Source organism: Microtus oregoni, unplaced genomic scaffold (assembly GCF_018167655.1).
Source record: "Microtus oregoni isolate MIOR12 unplaced genomic scaffold, Mior012 000018F_ref0000195, whole genome shotgun sequence".
In the NCBI taxonomy this organism is placed as follows: Eukaryota; Metazoa; Chordata; class Mammalia; order Rodentia; family Cricetidae; genus Microtus; species Microtus oregoni.
The window spans coordinates 23086438-23103847 of record NW_024543077.1 but is presented as its reverse complement, the minus strand read 5'-3'; the positions used below and the strand labels follow the sequence as shown (position 1 = coordinate 23103847).

At 41.5% G+C, this 17410-nt stretch overlaps 1 protein-coding gene across 1 annotated transcript in view; it reads right to left on the bottom strand.

Annotated features, from left to right (window-relative positions):
• Window positions 1-2470: 2470 nt before the first annotated feature.
• Window positions 2471-17410, bottom strand: part of LOC121459003 (kinetochore protein NDC80 homolog) — a 37208-nt gene continuing 22268 nt past the window's right edge. Inside the window, exons 12-17 of the mRNA XM_041668464.1 lie at window positions 16484-16636; window positions 13079-13168; window positions 8374-8466; window positions 7086-7216; window positions 5849-5951; window positions 2471-2697 (exon numbers count right to left, since the gene is read on the bottom strand). Coding sequence (XP_041524398.1) covers window positions 2560-2697; window positions 5849-5951; window positions 7086-7216; window positions 8374-8466; window positions 13079-13168; window positions 16484-16636 — 708 coding nt within the window. The 3' untranslated portion in view covers window positions 2471-2559. The remainder of the gene's footprint in view (window positions 2698-5848; window positions 5952-7085; window positions 7217-8373; window positions 8467-13078; window positions 13169-16483; window positions 16637-17410) is intronic.

Here is a 17410-nt window from a genome sequence, read left to right as displayed (position 1 = left end):
TCTTAACCACTGAGCCATCTCTCCAGCCTCCCCCACCCTTCTTCCTTATATTTTCAGTTTGGCTTTTCTGCTTAGCATTATTCTGTCTTGCTATTGAACAAAGCAGCTTTATTAACCGCTAGGAATAAAACATACTCACAGCATACAGGAAGGTTGTCCCACAGCGCATGACCTCTAAGTAAATTTGGGGTACGAAGCACCAAAATCTTAGTTGTTGAAATCTATGCCAGACCAAGACTGGCTCTTGGTTCTACTCTTGGATTCCACTGACTGGCATCCTTTTCACTGGGACACAGCGCTATAGAAAAATCTCTGATTTCACAAACGGGATGTATAGTACAGGGTAGTGTTCTGTCCTTTCAGAGTTCGTCAGGCTGGCATTTTGGTTGCACCGTTCGAATCTGTTTCAGCATTCTAGATGGCCGGAACAGCCAGATGTCATCATCATGGGTTCATTTCTATTTCTTTAGCTGTGCTTGTGGAACTTTGTGCTTGCAGATCAAGCACACCTTAAGCCCAGATCACCAGAGCTGGCAGTTTACTGCCAAGGAAGGCTGCATCCATGAGTGTCTCTCTGCCATGCTCCTTTACCCTTTAGTTTTGACAGAGTCTCATGATACTCTTCTCTCAATTGCTCAAAGGATGGATGACAGGTATGCACCACTGTCCACCTTCTTTCTTTCCTGATCAAGTTTTGCTTTTCAGCAGTTGGGGATAATTATTCTTGCCTAGCAAACAAGAGCAGTTGAGTTTGGTTTCCATAGCACATAATCCAGACATGGAGACAAACTGTAATCTCACGTTTTGGAAGTAGAAGGCAGAGGGTCAGAAGTTCAAGGTCACCTTCAACTACACAGGGAGTATGAGACCAGCCTGGACTAGAGAGAGACTTTGCCTCAAAAATTACTTTTTTAAATTAATATTTTATTAGTAAATTTTATTTTTTTTCTGGTTATTTTTTGAGACACAACCTTAAAAGGCCACCTTGGTCTTTAGCTTGCTATATAGCTCAGCCTGGTCTGACCTCTAAATCCTTGCTCCTCAGCATTCTGAATGTGGGTGCAGGAGATTACATGTGTTGGCTATCATGCCTAGCTTAACTTCTAGTTCTGGGATCAAAGCCAAAGGCTATGACACGCTAGACACGCACTCTAGCTAGCCCGAGCCTGCTGCAGCACTACTAGCCAGTTACACTAGATTATGTAAAGAAAATGAACTTCAAAGATATGGATTTTCCTCTGGTTCCACTTTATTAACAATGCAGTTTTAAGATTTTAGCCGCCCATACTTTATGTCTAGCAATAGTTTGACAGCTCACGTTTTTCCAGACTATTTTCACTGTTTCCCTTTCTCACGGACAGGCCAGCCTGTTGAATATTCAAGTCCTGGCTCCACGAGGCTGGAAGACACTTCATGGAGCCTGCTTGTTACCGAGTGCCCAGTTGGTCTCGGTCAGTGCTGCTCTGCTGCTCCGTGAGCTCTCAGGAGCAGCAGTAACCCCATCACCCTCAGTGAGTAGTCCCCTCCACAGGGTTTGCACACGACTTGTTTCTGACTCTAAGGCCACTGTGGTACCCATGCATTGTTCTGCTTGACTTGAACAGGCAGAGTCTTCCTCTTCCCTGGCAGGTTCTTCTGAGTGTTAAAACCACCTCTAGCCGGGCGGTGGTGGCGCACGCCTTTAATCCCAGCACTCAGGAGGCAGAGGCAGGTGGATCTCTGTGAGTTCGAGGCCAGCCTGGTCTACAAGAGCTAGTTCCAGGACAGGAACCAAAAAGCTGCGGAGAAACCCTGTCTCGAAAATTAAAAAAAAAAAAAACACCTCTAGACTGTGTTCATTTAGCTCTATCTGCAGATAACTAATTTTAATCAACATTTCCTCACGGATAGAGTAGGGAGCTTAGGGAGCTTGGGGGTCCCTGCCCAGAGGTTCTATAAGACATACATAATTGATTGGAACGGGGGAACTTTGTGGTAGTGTAGCCTCCCTTATGCTGCCCAAAGCTCTTCAGTGGCGAAGGTGCTTATGAGCTGCCCATGCTGTGGGTGGCACTCTTCATGGTCTAAGTGCTGGTATGCTGTCCTGGCGGTTTCCTGGTGCTGTAGCTGCCTCGAGTCATTTGTGATCCTACAAGTGACCCCAATAAACTCACCGATTCACTACCCGGATTGGGATGGAATCCTTTTTCATCCGGGTGAAGGAAGGGTGAACAGATGCTTCTTCCCACCCTCCAAGGAAAAGTCACAAGGACCTGAGAGTCAATATGTCTGGCTCTGCAGGCCAAGTGGTGTCTTCTTTAGATTGTTTAACACCATCACAGTGGACAAGCACTTGCAGAAAGTCAGTGAATGGGTGTGTCTTACTTGGTTCACAATGTAGTCTGCTAACTCCCGGTTTAGCCCATACCATGTTCTTTCATCAGAAGTGAGTCAGAGAAATGAAGGGAAACCCTCACTTTACTAATGCACTTTATTAACTCTTACACAGTTTTGGGACATATCCATTTTTAGTTAATATACGTCTATGACAGACAGAAGACAGCCACCGTCGGTTTATCTTCATTCCCCAGGACTCTCACATAGAGCAGCGCTGCTCTTGTACTTCTCTGCAATCTCTTTGATATTTTCCAAGAGGTCTTCAGACATGCTTCCTTCATACTCTGCGTCCACTTTAGCAGTCTGTTCTTCAAGGTGTTTCTAGTGGAAACAATTCACAACTCTTAATGTACAACCATGAATTTTGTTTCAAGTGTGACATTTCCCTACAAGAATGACATTTGCAAATGAAGAGGAGAACCAGGCGGATGTAATAGTAGATGACTGTAAACTCAGCACGTGAGAGGCTGAGACAGGAGGATCCCAATTTAACACCAGTCTGGACTGCCAAGAAAGACCAGAGAGAGAGAGAGAGAGAGAGAGAGAGAGAGCTCCACCAGGAGCAAATTCAGTCTCCAGGACCTCTGCCAGTCTGGGCGTGAGTGAACCTGGGTCCTTCAAGGGAATAGGCAGGAACCAGAGATCTCGGCGAGCCTAGGCGTGAGTCTGGGACATCAGAGAGAGTAGGCCTGAGCCAGGACCTCTGTGGGTTAGGGCATTGGTCTGGGACATCAAAGGGAATAGGCAGGAACCTGGAACCTCGGCTGGTCCGAGTGTGACCTCTGAGGAAGTAAGGCTCACCAGAGCCTGAGACTTCCGAGGCAATTGACTGGAACCAGAAACCTTTCTAGGTCCAGCTCCAACCCAGGGACTTCTGCAGGAGGGAATCCAGACCAGGATTTATAGATAAAGATCAAAGCCAGAAATTTAGGCCAAAATAGGCCCCAGGCAAGGAACTCCATTTGGGGAAACAAATTCCACAGGAGTGGGACTGAACAAGCCACCTAGGACAGAGAGAGCCAGAGGAAGAAACAAGCTCCACAGGGAGCAAATCTAGTCCTGGGAGCCAACCTAGTCCCATAACACTGGCAGATCAGGATTGAACCAGTGACCAGATCCAGCGATCTCCACCAGAACAGGTCCAACTCCAAGCCAGGGACTTCTGCAGGAAGGGATCCAGACCAGGATGTACAGAAACGGATCAAAGCCAGCAATCTAGGCTAAAGAAGGCCCGAGACAGCCAACTCCAAGGGAGCATAGCAAAGCACAAGAACACTGAGCTATCTCCAGGAACAGGAGTAACCAACAGGGTAACTAGAACTGTGACCCTGACTGTACCATGAGGAACAACTAACTGAGCTTTTCTTTTTTTTTGATTCACTGGCATCTAGAAGATTATTCAACAGAATCTCAGATAGCCCAACCACACCTAATAGAGGAAAAGATGAGTAGAAAAGGTAAGATCACACGCTACACCACAAAGAACAAGACAACACCAGTAAAACCTAAAGACCCTACAACAGCAATACCTGAACAACCAAATATGGATGAACCAGAAGAAAATGACCTAAAATATAACTTCAAGAGAATGTTTGAAATTCTTAAAGATGAAATGAGAAATTCCCTTAAAGAAATTGAGGAAAAGACAAACAAAAAATTGGAAGATATCAGCAAATCACTCAAAGAAAACCAAGAAAAAGAAATCAAAGATATAAAAGAAACTATCCAGGACTTGAAAACTGAAAAGGAAACAATAAAGAAAACACAAAACATAAAAAGACACAGGCTAACAGAATGGATATGAAACCAGGATCCATCCTTCTGCTATATACAAGACACCTCAACCTCAAAGACAGACATTACTTCAGAGTAAATGGTTGGGAAAATATTTTCCAATCAAATGGACCTAAGAAACAAGCAGGTGTAGCAATCCTAATATCTAACAAAATAGACTTCAAACTAAAATCAATCAGAAGATATGGAGAGGGACACTTCAAACTCATCACAGGAAAAATTCATCAAGATGAGGTCTCAATTTAAAGAGACCTCTAACCTGCAAGAAAATAGACGCAGTCACTGAGAGTCTCCCAACCAAAAAGAGTCCAGGGCTGGCTGGTTTCAGTGCAGTATTCAGAACTTCAAAGAAGAGCTATTACCTATACTCATCAAATTGTTCCACAAAATAGAAACAGAAGGAACATTGCCAATTATGAAGCTACAGTTACCCTGATAATGAAACCACACAAAGACTCAACCAAAGAGAATTACAGACCAAACTGCCTCATGAATTTGATGCAAAAATACTCAAAAACAGAAACAAAAACAAAAACACTGGCAAACTAATCAAGGACACATAAAAAAAAAATCCACCATGATCAAGTTAGCTTCATCCTAGAGATGCAGGGCTGGTGCAACATCTATCTATCTATTTCAAAACCTAGCCAGTGGATCACTAATAGTCAGATATGGTACTGGATGCTTCCCTTCCTAACCCCTCTTTCCTTATTTCTCTTAGTGCTATTAATTATGCCCTGTCTCATAAACCTCTTATCTAAATTTCTTTAACAACAAATCCAAAGATTTCTAACCAGACATTGAACAAGTTACTATTGCAGGATTACCAGCCTATAGCTACATAGCCAGAGGCCTGTACATCCAGTTATATCCCGGGGATGAAGATCAAGATTGTCCCAAGAACTTCAATGCCCCAATGCAGCAGAAAGTCTCATGAAAACATCACCCCTTTCTAATCCCCCTGTTATTTATTAACAAATAAAAAGGGGGAGTGCAGGGTAAAAGGGACAACTGGAATAGGAAACCAACCAATCACTGAGCACCCTGACTCTGAACCCAGAGCCAGTGAGAGAAACACACCTTGGATTTGAGACCTGGGCCAGGGAAAGAAACATCGTTATTCCTGAACCTACGACTAAAGACATGTGCTCTGACTCTGAACTAGTGTCAAAGAAACACAGACTGTCCCTAGAATCAGAGGGAGACAAAGAAATGTGCCCTGGTCCTAAGATTAGAGACACCAGTCTGACAGTGGGGGGAACTAGGCCCACTGAATGTGGGTGGCAGTTGAATGGCTGGGGCAGACTGTGGGGCGACTGGCAGTGAGAGCAAGACTTATCTCTACTGCTTGTACTGGCTTTTTGGAACCCATTCTCTTTGTAGGGATACTCTGCTCAGCCTAGGTAGTGGGAAGAGCAGTGGTCCTGCCTCAAAGCAATGTGCTAGACTTTGTTGAGTTCCCACGGGAAGCTTTACCTTCTCTGGAGTGGATGGGGAATGGGATGGGAGGATGTTGGAGGGAGCAGGAGGGGGGGGGAGTGGGAACTGGGATTGGTATGTAAAATGTTAAAAGATAGGGTTTTTTCAAATAAATAAATAAAAGAAAAAAAGGAAAATTTGTTATTCAATTCCTATAGAAACAAAGCAGCTAGAATTCAGCAAAGAGCTTCATACTTACTTCCAAAGACCCTACATGTGTAGCAACCATCTCTAAAAGATGCTGTAAATTACTTCCCACTTTTCTCCTTTCTTCAGCTGTGCTTTGTAGAACCAGTTGGTATCTACAGAATTAAAATAAGAAAAACGACTTGTTTAATATCTAGAAAATAAGTGAATAAATTACTACAGCGTAGTAACCTCAGCAAAATACAAATTTTGCATTTATATATGTTACTATTTTCCCTGAGAAATATTTGGTGAATATAGAAAACCATGCCTGGCCAGAAGTGGTGGCACACGCCTTTTATCCCAGCTCTCAGGAGGCAGAGATGGGCGGATATCTGTGAGTTTGAGGCCAGCCTGATCTATAGAGTGGAGTTCCAGGACAGGCTTCAAAGCTATAAAGAAACCCTGTCCACCCCCACTCCCAAGAAAACCATGCCTGGTAGAATCCATCCAAATGCCATTATGTAAGCACACAGCTCAGATCTCTCCCAGCTGCTTCTGGTCACTCGCTGTGTGGTCAGCTACCCTGATGAATGACCCTCCATTCCATTTCAGACGAACCTTGCACCTCTTCGCCCAAGCGCTAGGCTGTGGTGCCTACCTGGCCTTGTAGGTCCTGAGTTGAAGAGTTCCGTATTTATTGTATTACTTACGCATTTCGGAATTATTAAGATGTCTACAGCCAGGTGTGGTGGAGCACGCCTTTAATCCCAGCAAAGACAGGCAGTATGAACTACACAATGTGTTCCACAATAGCCAGGGCTACATATAAAGAAAGACTCTATCTCAAAAACAAAACAGTGGCTGCTTGGTGGTGGCTCACATCTGTAATACCAGAACTTGGGAGGCTGAGGCAAGCATACCTCTGTGAGTCAAGGCCAGCCTGGTCTACAGACCAGGACAGGCTCCAAAGCTACACAAAGAAACCCTGTCTCGAAAAACCAAAACCAAAAAGAACGAAAAACCCATAAAACAAACAAAAAACAATAATAAGAACAAAAATAACAAAAAACTCAAACCAACCAACCAAACAAACAAAAAATGGATTCATTTCCAGACATTAAAAGCTATTTAATAATCTAGCTTGGCAATAACTCTAATAGTGGCATAAGGTATCTTAATTTTTTGACTTAAATCCTTAAAATATCATTCTTTGCACCACAAATAGTTTCATAATAGGAATTAAAGATAAAAAACAGGAAGCAGCTTTACAAAGTTTAAAGAATCAGATCTTGGCGAGGTGAACTTACTCCCGCTGGACAGCCTCTAGCTCATCCATGGCTTCGCTGAGGCCCTCGTTCACAGCACTCTCCAGTAGGTGCTTATGTTTTTCCAGGGATTCAAGCTCCCTGTCACACTTCTCATCTTGTGCCTCAGCCTCCTATAGGAGAAAAATCATTTTTTTCATTCATATTCCATGTGCTAAAGGCAGATTTAAGTAAAGTAGGTTAAGCATTAAAAACCAAACAAAAAACCAGAACGTTGCATCATTTATATTTCCAAGCTGTTGACTGCCTTCTTTCTTTAACTGTTCCAGTGGGGACTTCATATGATAAACACAAATGTGCCCCCTCCAGGAAGATTCTGTGTAGCACTCTATTTAACAATGTTTCAAGTCTAATTTAAGGAAACCTGGTATTTTGATTAAAATTTCACACACATATTAACTATATTTAGCAAAATTAGTTCCAGTCATTCTCAGATTCCTAGGTTTGTGATGCTGAAGTATGGACTTACAGAGTCTTTCACTTGAGTGCTTTCAAGAATAAACTTAACCTTTCATGCAAGGAATATGATAACAGTAAAAATAATAGGCACACATTTCACACTTCATGTGCAGATCATAATTTGTGTTATAATTTCCAAAAATTCTACACTGCTCAAAAAGCATCCCATATATAGGGATATATAGGGCAATACAAACGTTTCTATTTGTGATACGTTGCTGGTATAACTACTAATGGCACAGTTGTAAAACTTAATTGTATGATGGCTCGTGAACGGGGTCTCAATGCCTGTCTGAAAATTCAGGGCTGGACAGAACAGCGGCAGTCGGTCTTCCACCTTACCTACCTTCTGGAGCTCTTATGAACAGACCGAAATTTAGCTGGGAAAGTAAGTTTGCAATGGTTTATTTCAAGACTTGTTTATTTATCATGTACATAGTGTTCTGCCTGCATAACAGAAGAAGGCACAAGATCTCATTATAGATGTTGTGAGCCACTATGTGGATGCTGGGACCACAATGGGACAATGGAACTCAGGACCACTGGCAGAGCAGCCAGAGCTCTTAACCTCTGAGCCATCTCTCCAGTGCTTTGCAATGATTCTTAATGGACAATTACTTATGCCCAGGTGGGTCTCAAAGCTGTGTCAATCCTCCCACAGGGTCTTCTAAATGTTGGGACTACAGGTATGAGGACACCACACCTGGCTTTTTTGGCTGAGTTTTGAGGCCTCCTCTCAGCTTTTGTATACCACCACATCCAGCTAAGATTTCAGACTCGAGTCAGATGAACACACCGGTCCAGCTCCTACCTTCATAGTTTGTTGGTAAAGGTCGTCCAGCTTTTGCACCTCTTCCTTCAGCATCCTCACATTTCTCCTGCTCTCCGTCTTCATGGTGTTCATCTTGACAGACATCAAAATTAACATTTAACATTATAGAACTTTTATATTTGCTTTTATGCATATTTATTTATTGTGTATGTGAGCTCTGCGAGTGTGGGTATGCCTGGTGACCAAGGAGGTAAGAGGAGGGAGCCAGATTCTTTGAGACTGGTGTCAACAGATGGTTGTAAGCTGCCATGTGGATGTTGGGAATCAAACCTGGGCTCTTTTCGACAGCAACAAGTACTCTTAACTGATGAGCACCTTGTTTGTCTATTTTTTTTTACTATTTAGTACTATTTTTTGTACTATGTTTTTAAGATTCTATTTTATGTGTAAGAGTGTTTTGCATGTACGTATGTATGTATATGTATGTATGTACACCATGTGCACACCAGGTGCCTATGGAGTCCAGAAGATGACATCAGATACCTTGGAATTACAGCTACAAGGGACTGTGAGCTGCCATGTGGGTGCTGGTAACTGAACCTGTGTCCTCTGCAAGAGTGGCAAGTGCTCTTAATCATGGAGTCATCGTTCCAGCCCTAGCAGCTACTTCATTTTTTTGTTCTTTAAACACAGATGTCAAAAACATACATTAGCAAAGAGCCTCTTTAACAGATGGTGCTGAGAAAACTGGGTATGTATCTGTAGAAGAATGAAATCAGGTCTCGAGTCTCACACTACATGAGACACTGAAAATAGATCACAGACTTCATGTGAAGACAGAACATGCTGAAACTGCAGGGAAGACACATCAACTATGCCCTGTGTCAACAATCATCCTATGCAGAGGCAGGAACTTCTGAATGGACTGTGACAGCAGAGAACACAACCCAAGGACTGACACATGGGATTATAGCAAATAAAAAACCTGCCTAACAATGGAAACAACCTCACAACTGAAGAGACAGCTTACAGATTTGAGAAATCATTGCCAACTCTGTATCAGATAGGGGTCTATTATGTAAAAACAGCCAAGATTAAACCAAATCCAATCCATACATGAGGTAATGAAGTGAGCAGTCCGTCCTCAAAGGAAGAAATAGAAATGGCCAATGATATTTGATGACGGGTTCAACATCCTAAGCCATCAGGGAAAGGTGAATTAAAAATGATTATAATGCCTTACTAGCTCGGAATGACTTTCATCAAGAAAACAGATGACAACAAATGCTGGCAGGAATTTGGGGAAAGAGGAATATTTATCACTGCTAGTGAGCATATATATTGCAGCTATTGTGGAAATCAGTAAGTAGGTTTGTCAAAAATAAGAAAGTGGTGGGGGAGACGGCTCAGAGAAGAGCACTGGCTGCTCTTACAGAGGACCTGGGTTTGGTTCCCAGCACCCACTTGGTGGCTCACAACCATCTATGACTCCAGTTCTAGGGATTCTCTTCTGGGCTCCACAGTCACCACGGATGTACACATATATGCAGGAAAAATATTCACATACATAAAAATAAAGATAAACAAATCTTTGAAAAAAACTACAACCAAAACTATCACATCATCTGCCTATATGCCTCAGTGATTAAGAGCACTTCTTGTTCTTCCAGAGGACCAGCATTTGATTCCCAACACCAGTAACACCAGCACCAGGAGGGTCTGACATCTCTCATCTCTGTGGGCACACACACACACATGCATATATACACATATTTAAAAGTAATAAAAATGACATTTATAGGAAAATGGGTCAAACTGCAATTCAGAATGTTAACTGAAATAAACTGTATTCAGATAAGTACTATGTTTTCGCTCATGTGTGGAGCCTTGATTTAAATTTCTATGTGTGAGGGGTTGGTGTACATGTGTGGGTGACTCATGAAACTAGAGAACTGGGAGAGGGAAAAAAAGAGACCTGAAGGATTTGGGTACAGGGGTACTGAAAGAAGACAATGCAATATTGTACTGGGAGAGCAGAAAGTAGGTTGCTGTGGGCAATGGAAAAACAGCAAGAATGGGACACAGGGGAGGGGAAGGCAAAGGCCAGAGGGCAGGGTGTGGAAGAAAGCATGTGTAAAAATGCCATTATGAAATCTACTAATTTGTAGCTAACTTAATAATCTTGTAATGGAAAATACTTATTCTTGTAGCCACCGTCCCACTCCAAGTGGAGCCCACGGGCAGGTGTTGTGCTATATTAGTAGAGACATCTATTACAGTACCAGGCATATGGTCATGCGGAAAGCATTTGCTGAGCCAGTTGTTGCCATGCATGCATCTAATTCCAGCATTGAGAGGACTAAGGAAGGCCTGAAGATTGTGGCTAGAGACTCACCTATACTGAGCAAGACCTTGTCTTAAATAAGAAATGCCTATTTGCCAAATACATTTCAATGGCAATTATTGCATTTTATGTCTGTCGGTGATTGGTTTAATTTTATTGTGATGCCTATAAATTGTTGTACAGGCCTATAGTAGCTTCTTGATAATTATATGTTTATATTTTATGACAACTTTCATGTCTAAAAATCATCTGACCTTTAATATTTGAAAGCATTCATCAGTAAAATAATTTGTTAATGAAATCTTCTTTTGAGAGTTAATCAATTTTATTTTTTTCTGGTTATTTTGACTTTTCCATTTTGATATTTTATTGTTTATGCAGTAATCCATCTTAATATCTATTTTTTAAAATTTAGAAAGGTTTTTGCTATACATACCAGGGTAACCTTGGACTTGTTATGTAGCTGAGGCTAACCTTGAACTCAAGATTCTCTTCACAGCTTCCAGAGTGCTGGGATTACTGGTATGCACCACCATGTCTAGCTCAATTATTTTTAAAATAAATTATGTGTCTAGGTGTTTTGTAAGCAAGTGTACATCATGTTCATGGAGGCCAGAAGAGGGCATCAGATCTGTGGGACTGGAGTTACTGAGGGTTGTGATCGATCAAGCGGGTGCTGGGAATGAACACAGCCCCTTTGGAAGAACAAGTGCTCTTAACTGCTAAGCTACCTCTTCAGCCTATCATCAATTATTATGTACATATATATATATATATATTTATGTATATAAACGTCTTCCCTGCATGTCAGCATGTGTGTCATGTGCTCCTAGAATCAGAAGAACTGGAATTATAGATGGCTTTGAGTTTCTGTGTGAGTGCCAGAAATTGAATTCAGGTCCTCTGCAAGAGCAACCAGTGCTCTTAATCACTGAAAAAACCTTCCAGTCCCACATACATATAGTTTTTCTTTTTCTTTCTTTTTTCTTTTTTTTTTTTGAGTCATGGGTTTATATAGCCCAGAACACTGGATTTTCCTGCTTTCTAAATCTGGGATTATAGGTATGTCCTACCACACAAATGTTTAGATCATCAACTCTTTTGGTTTTTTGAGACAGGGTTTGTCTGTGCACCCTTGGCTGTCCTCTAACTCATAGAGCTCCTCCTGCCTCTGGCTCCTGAGTGCTGGGATTAAAGGTGTGTGCTGCTACCACTACCACCTTTTTTTTTTCTTCCTTCTTTTCTTTTTCTTCCTTACTTCCTTTTTCTCTTTAAAGACTTATTTTTACGTGGGCTGGAGAAATGGCTCAGAGGTTAAGAGCACTGACTGCTCTTCCAGAGGTCCTGAGTTCAATTCCCCGCAACCACATGGTGGCTCACAACCATCAGTAATGAGATCTGGTGCCCTCTTCTGGCCTGAATGCATATATGAAGGAAGAACACTGTATACATAATTAATAAATGAGTCTTTAATAAAAGAGAGAACAGGGAAGAAGTTTCCTTTCTCATAAAAAAAGACTTTTTTTTTATGTATATGAGTACTCCATCTGCACGTACAACTTTACGTTAGACGAGGGCATGGGATCCCACTATAGACGGTTGTGAGCCACCATGTGGTTGCTGGGAACTGAACTCAGCACCTCTGGAAGAGTAAGCAGTGTTCCTAGCCGCTGAGCCATCTCTTCAGCCGCTCATCAACTTTTTCTTAAAGACTGATTTTTGTTTAAATTTTTCATGACTCAAACTAACTTGCACTATTACTAAACATAGACCATTTTTCATTTTAAGATTTCCTGGCTGTTATGCTTTTTAGATAGGGTCTTACTATGTGGCCCAGCCTGGCCTGGAACCTGCAATCCTCCCAGCCTCTGATAACAAAGTGCTGGAATTGCAAGTACAAGGCACACTCCTGACCTCTATTTTATTGAGGAGAAAAAAGGTCTTCCTAGTAAAAAGTATTTGTTTTGTTTTGTTTTGGTGGTACTGGGAATTGAACCCAGGGCTGCAGCCACATGCTAAGAAAGTACTTTACCACAGGGCCATGTTTGTAGCCCATAAAGTCAGACGCCATAGAATGTTAACAGTGAAAACAACTTTGTGTGGATTACTTGAATAGCTATTTATGCAAAGCCATGGGTTTTACTTACAGATTGCTTTAAACAAAAGAATAAAACTGGGTGGTAGTGGCTCACACCTTTAATCCCAGCAAATCCCAGCACTCAGGAGCCAGAGGCAGGAAGATCTCAGTGAGTTCAAGGCCAGGCGGTCTACAGAGTGAGTTCCACCTATAGTCAGAGTTACACAGAGAAACCCTGTCTCAGACAAACCAGAATTTAAACCACGTTGCTCAGCAATCACAAGTCACACTCGATGCTAGGCTGCATTAAGCGCACCACTTACTTGCTCTAAAGTGTCCTCCAGTGCAATCTTTTTATTTAAAGCTTTGCTAATTTCTTCCTCGCTTTCATTCAAGAGCTCTTTGAGAGGTACCTAGAAAATATATGAAATATGGGAGTCAAGATATATTAAAAATTCCCACCAGGTATGATTATATTATGATCGAAGACAGTTTCAGAGGAAAAAAATAAAGCCAGGACATTTTAAATATAATATACCATTGGTGAGAAAACATCGCATTTTTTTTTTAATTTTTTTTTTAATTTTTTTTTAAAAACATCGCATTTTTTTGAAGCCAAGGTTTAGGAAAGAAAAACAGCTGGTCTCAACCTTCTTCCAAGTGCTAGGATTATGGGTATCCATTACAGTGCCTGACAGTCCACTTCTTTCTATCTGTTTGTATGTATGTACGCGTGAGTGCAGGTCCTTGCAGAGGCCAGAGTTGTGTCTCCCTGGAGCTGGAGCTACAGGAGGCTGTGAGGTGACTGATGTGGGTGCTGGGAACGGAATCTGACCCCCTCCAAGAGCAGGACACAGTCTTAACTATGAGCCATCTCTCCAGACCCCATTTCCCTTTATTCCTTCTATTTGTCTTCTAACCTGCTGATTTTACTTCAACACCATACTGCATTGTTTCCCACTGTATTGAGAAAACTGAGGTAATACCCACTTTAAAATGATTAAACAGAAATAGTTAAGTGTAACCTGAAACTAAACTTTCTATACAACTAGTGTGTACAAACAGTGTACAATTCAGTGGCTGTAGTATACTCACATTGTTATCTAAATGCCATTGTACTTTAAACATATTTCACTACTCCAAAAAGAAAATGCCATATGTCATTATGTATTAAGTCTTCTTTTGTTTCTGTTTTTAGGAGACAGGGATTCTCTATGTAGCCCTGGCTGTCCTAGAACTCACTATGCAGATCAGCCTGGCCTCAAAGTTAGCGATCCACGTTCCCCTGCCTCCTGAGTGCTGGGAGTACAGCCTTGTGTCATTACACCTGGCTCTTGAGTAAGTCTTTTAAAGCTATTATTGACTTCTAATTTTGATCAGTTCCTTTCTTATGCTGTCCATCAAACCCAGATATTCTACAACAAACATGGGCTCTACCACTGAATATAAACCCAACTCCTGGTACTGGGTGTGGTTGCACAAGCCTCTAAGCACAGCAGTCTGAGGCCACTCTGGACTACGAGTTACAGTTTCAACAAAACAAAAATAGGATGTGAAAGATGGCTCAGCAGGTAAAGAACTTGCTGACCAAGCCTGGAGACCTGAGTTTGATCCTCAGAAACCACCTAAGGTGGAGGAGAGAACTGACCTCCACATGTGTGTCACTGCGTGTACTCTCCCACACGTCTTTTCACAGTCTAATTAAAAGCAAAACAGATGAAAACCCTTGCCAAACCCCAAACAGCACAACATGACAAAACCAAAACCACCCCAGGCCTGTTTTTTGGAAGACTCAATGCCTTTTTACAATTCTCTTCCAAGTGGCTGGGATGACAGATGCTCTCCATCATTCCTAACTATTTCTGCTTTCTCCCATATGGACTTATTTATATTAATTTTGTGGATACATGTGCAAGTTGAATGCAGATGCCCATAAAGGCCAGAGACACAGGATTCTCCTGGAGCTGGAGTAAAATCAGGTGTGAATTAGTTGTGGTAGGCACTGTACTTCTAATTTGGTATGTCTCTACAGGCAATGCATGTTCTTAACCACTGAGCTTTCTCCCCAGCATCCTACTTCTACATCCATTGCTCACTACTGTATAAAATATTTCTAAAGTAAAAGTAAATTTTCTGAACATATTCTTTGTGCCTAAATACCTTTTACAAGATTATTTAAATCAGGTAATTATTTTCTTGCTGCAGCAATATAAAACCATTCAAAGTAGTGATGTGCAAAATCAGCCAGCTACCTGGCTACTGACAGAAATCAATGTACCAGCCGGGCGGTAGTGGCGCATGCCTTCAATCTCAGCCCTTGAGAGGCAGAGGCAGGCGGGTCTCTGTGAGTTCGAGGCCAGCCTGGTCTACAGAGTGAGTTCCAGGACAGCCAGGACTACACAGAGAAACTCTGTCTTGAAAAACAAAAAGCAAAAGAAGTCAATATGCGTAGTTTGACAACTAATGGCTTGCAAAACCAGTAAGCAATGATTTACTGTGTCTACTTTCTTTTCTTAATTGACAGTAAATCTAAACTGAGTGTAGTGTTGTAGCCCTTTAATCCCAGCACCTGGAGGAGACTGAGGTCAGTCTGGTCTAACAGGCAGTTCCAGGCCAACAAGAAGTACACAGTGACATCCTGCAGCAGATGTGGAAGTGGAGTTGCTGTGGCACACATCCGCCGTCCCAGCACTTAGGAGGCCGAGACAGCAGCACTGTCTTGAGTTGAGACCAGCCAGGCTGCATGGGGAGTTGCAGGCCAGGATTCACAGTAAGATCTCGTCTTAACGCTACTGAAAAGTGGCGTGTATGTGTGAATGGAGCTGGCTTGATGTAAGCAATGTCTGTTCATCAGCAAACCGCTATCTCTGAGAAGATATGGTTCTCCTTGGCTATTTCATCTCCAGCACACAGCTGGGCTGGAACACAGTCTGTACACAGTAGACACATGGTAGGTGATCAGTTCTCCCATTCCAGTATTAAGCAGACCTGACCTGCTTAGCTTTTGATTAGATAAAGCAGGTTCAGGGGGATGGACATAGTCTGGATGAACAATTCTCAAGGGAAAAACCTATAGCATTAGACTCAACATATTTGAATTCCAAAGGTAAGTATTTTAAAGGTGGTATTTTAGTATCGGCAATAAATCTGTGACACTTGTGAATAAATCTAAAATTGTAACAAATGTTTTCTCAAAATTATCTCCTTGGTCGTTTCAAAATTAGGAACAGTTTTTTGTGGTTGTTGATTACTGACTTTTTTCCTTTTTCTGCCTTGAAAAATAATTCATTATACTTCATACCTTACTGTGTGTGTTTGGACTACAACTATTCGCCCAGGCATACCACAGACATTTATTTCATCTTTCAAGATTTCCCTGAAGGGCTACCATGCTCCAGTCTGGCTGGAAGACCCGATCTGGTAACTAGCCTTCTAAGTTTTACCATCAGTAAAGCAGGCACCTGACATTTGCTAATGATGATCTCCCGAGAGGGGCTGAAGGTAACTAGACAACAAAGCTTACCTCAGATTGTTGACATAGTCCTGATAGATTTTACTTGTAACCAACGTTTTAATGGATAGTTGGACGAAGTAAAGGAGGCAGAGAGGAAAAGGCTCTTAAAGTAAAGTCAGCTGTGAAATAAGACATCTACCACTCAGAAGAAAGTGCTCCTTCTTAGTCTAGTCCTATGGCATTATGGTAAGGTGAGGTTCAGACACAGACTTACATAAACTTGAGCCCTGTATTTGACAAGGCATTTGGCACCAGCTTCAGGATTAAACTTAATTTCGAAGTCATAACCTTTGGAATTCTCAGCACCTTTGGGAATAAGCTTTAATTTTCTAGCCAATTTGTGGTAGTCTGCTAATTGTGCTTCGATCTGGAAGAGAACATAAAAAGAAATGTTAAAAATAAAGCAGTCCTAGACTGTGTGGTTTTCAATGGTCATTTCTGTAACTCTACACAAGCGATTATGCCAGTTTTTAGTAGTTTGATAATTAATGGACAGTAATATTAAAATATATAAATGAAAAGTTTTGACAATAATTCTAAGGCTAGAATTGGTGAGCAGTATACCAGTGTTCATACTCCATATAAACTAGAGTAAATCCATGTTTCGTTATCAACTGAAACTTATATTCTCAAACCTAGATAAAAATATGAAATAAGACCAAAGTTTAGAGCTGGGCACACGTTTAATCCCAACACTTGGGAGGCACAGGCAGGCAGATCTCTGTGAGTTTGAGGCTAGACTGCTCTACAGAGTTCCAGAACAACCAGGGTTACATACAGAAACACACACACTCACACACACACACACACACACACACACACAAACCAAAACAAAACAAAAAAACCAAAAACAAAACAAAAAACCCAGTGTGAGGGGGAACCTAAAACTTACATTTGAGAGTATATATATTAACACATTTTAATTACCCCAAATAAAAGAAATAGATAATTTATACTTCAAAGTATTATTTTAACTATATTGAAAAAATTTTTTAGTAGTTCACATTTCTCTGTCCTTCAAGGGTACATCTGTTACCAGGACAGTGTGCTTTCCCTCTAATGGAGTCCCCAGTTTTCCCAAACTCTTAATTTATTTTACAATGTGACATATCTGTTCACTTTTACTAGCTGAATGTAAGCT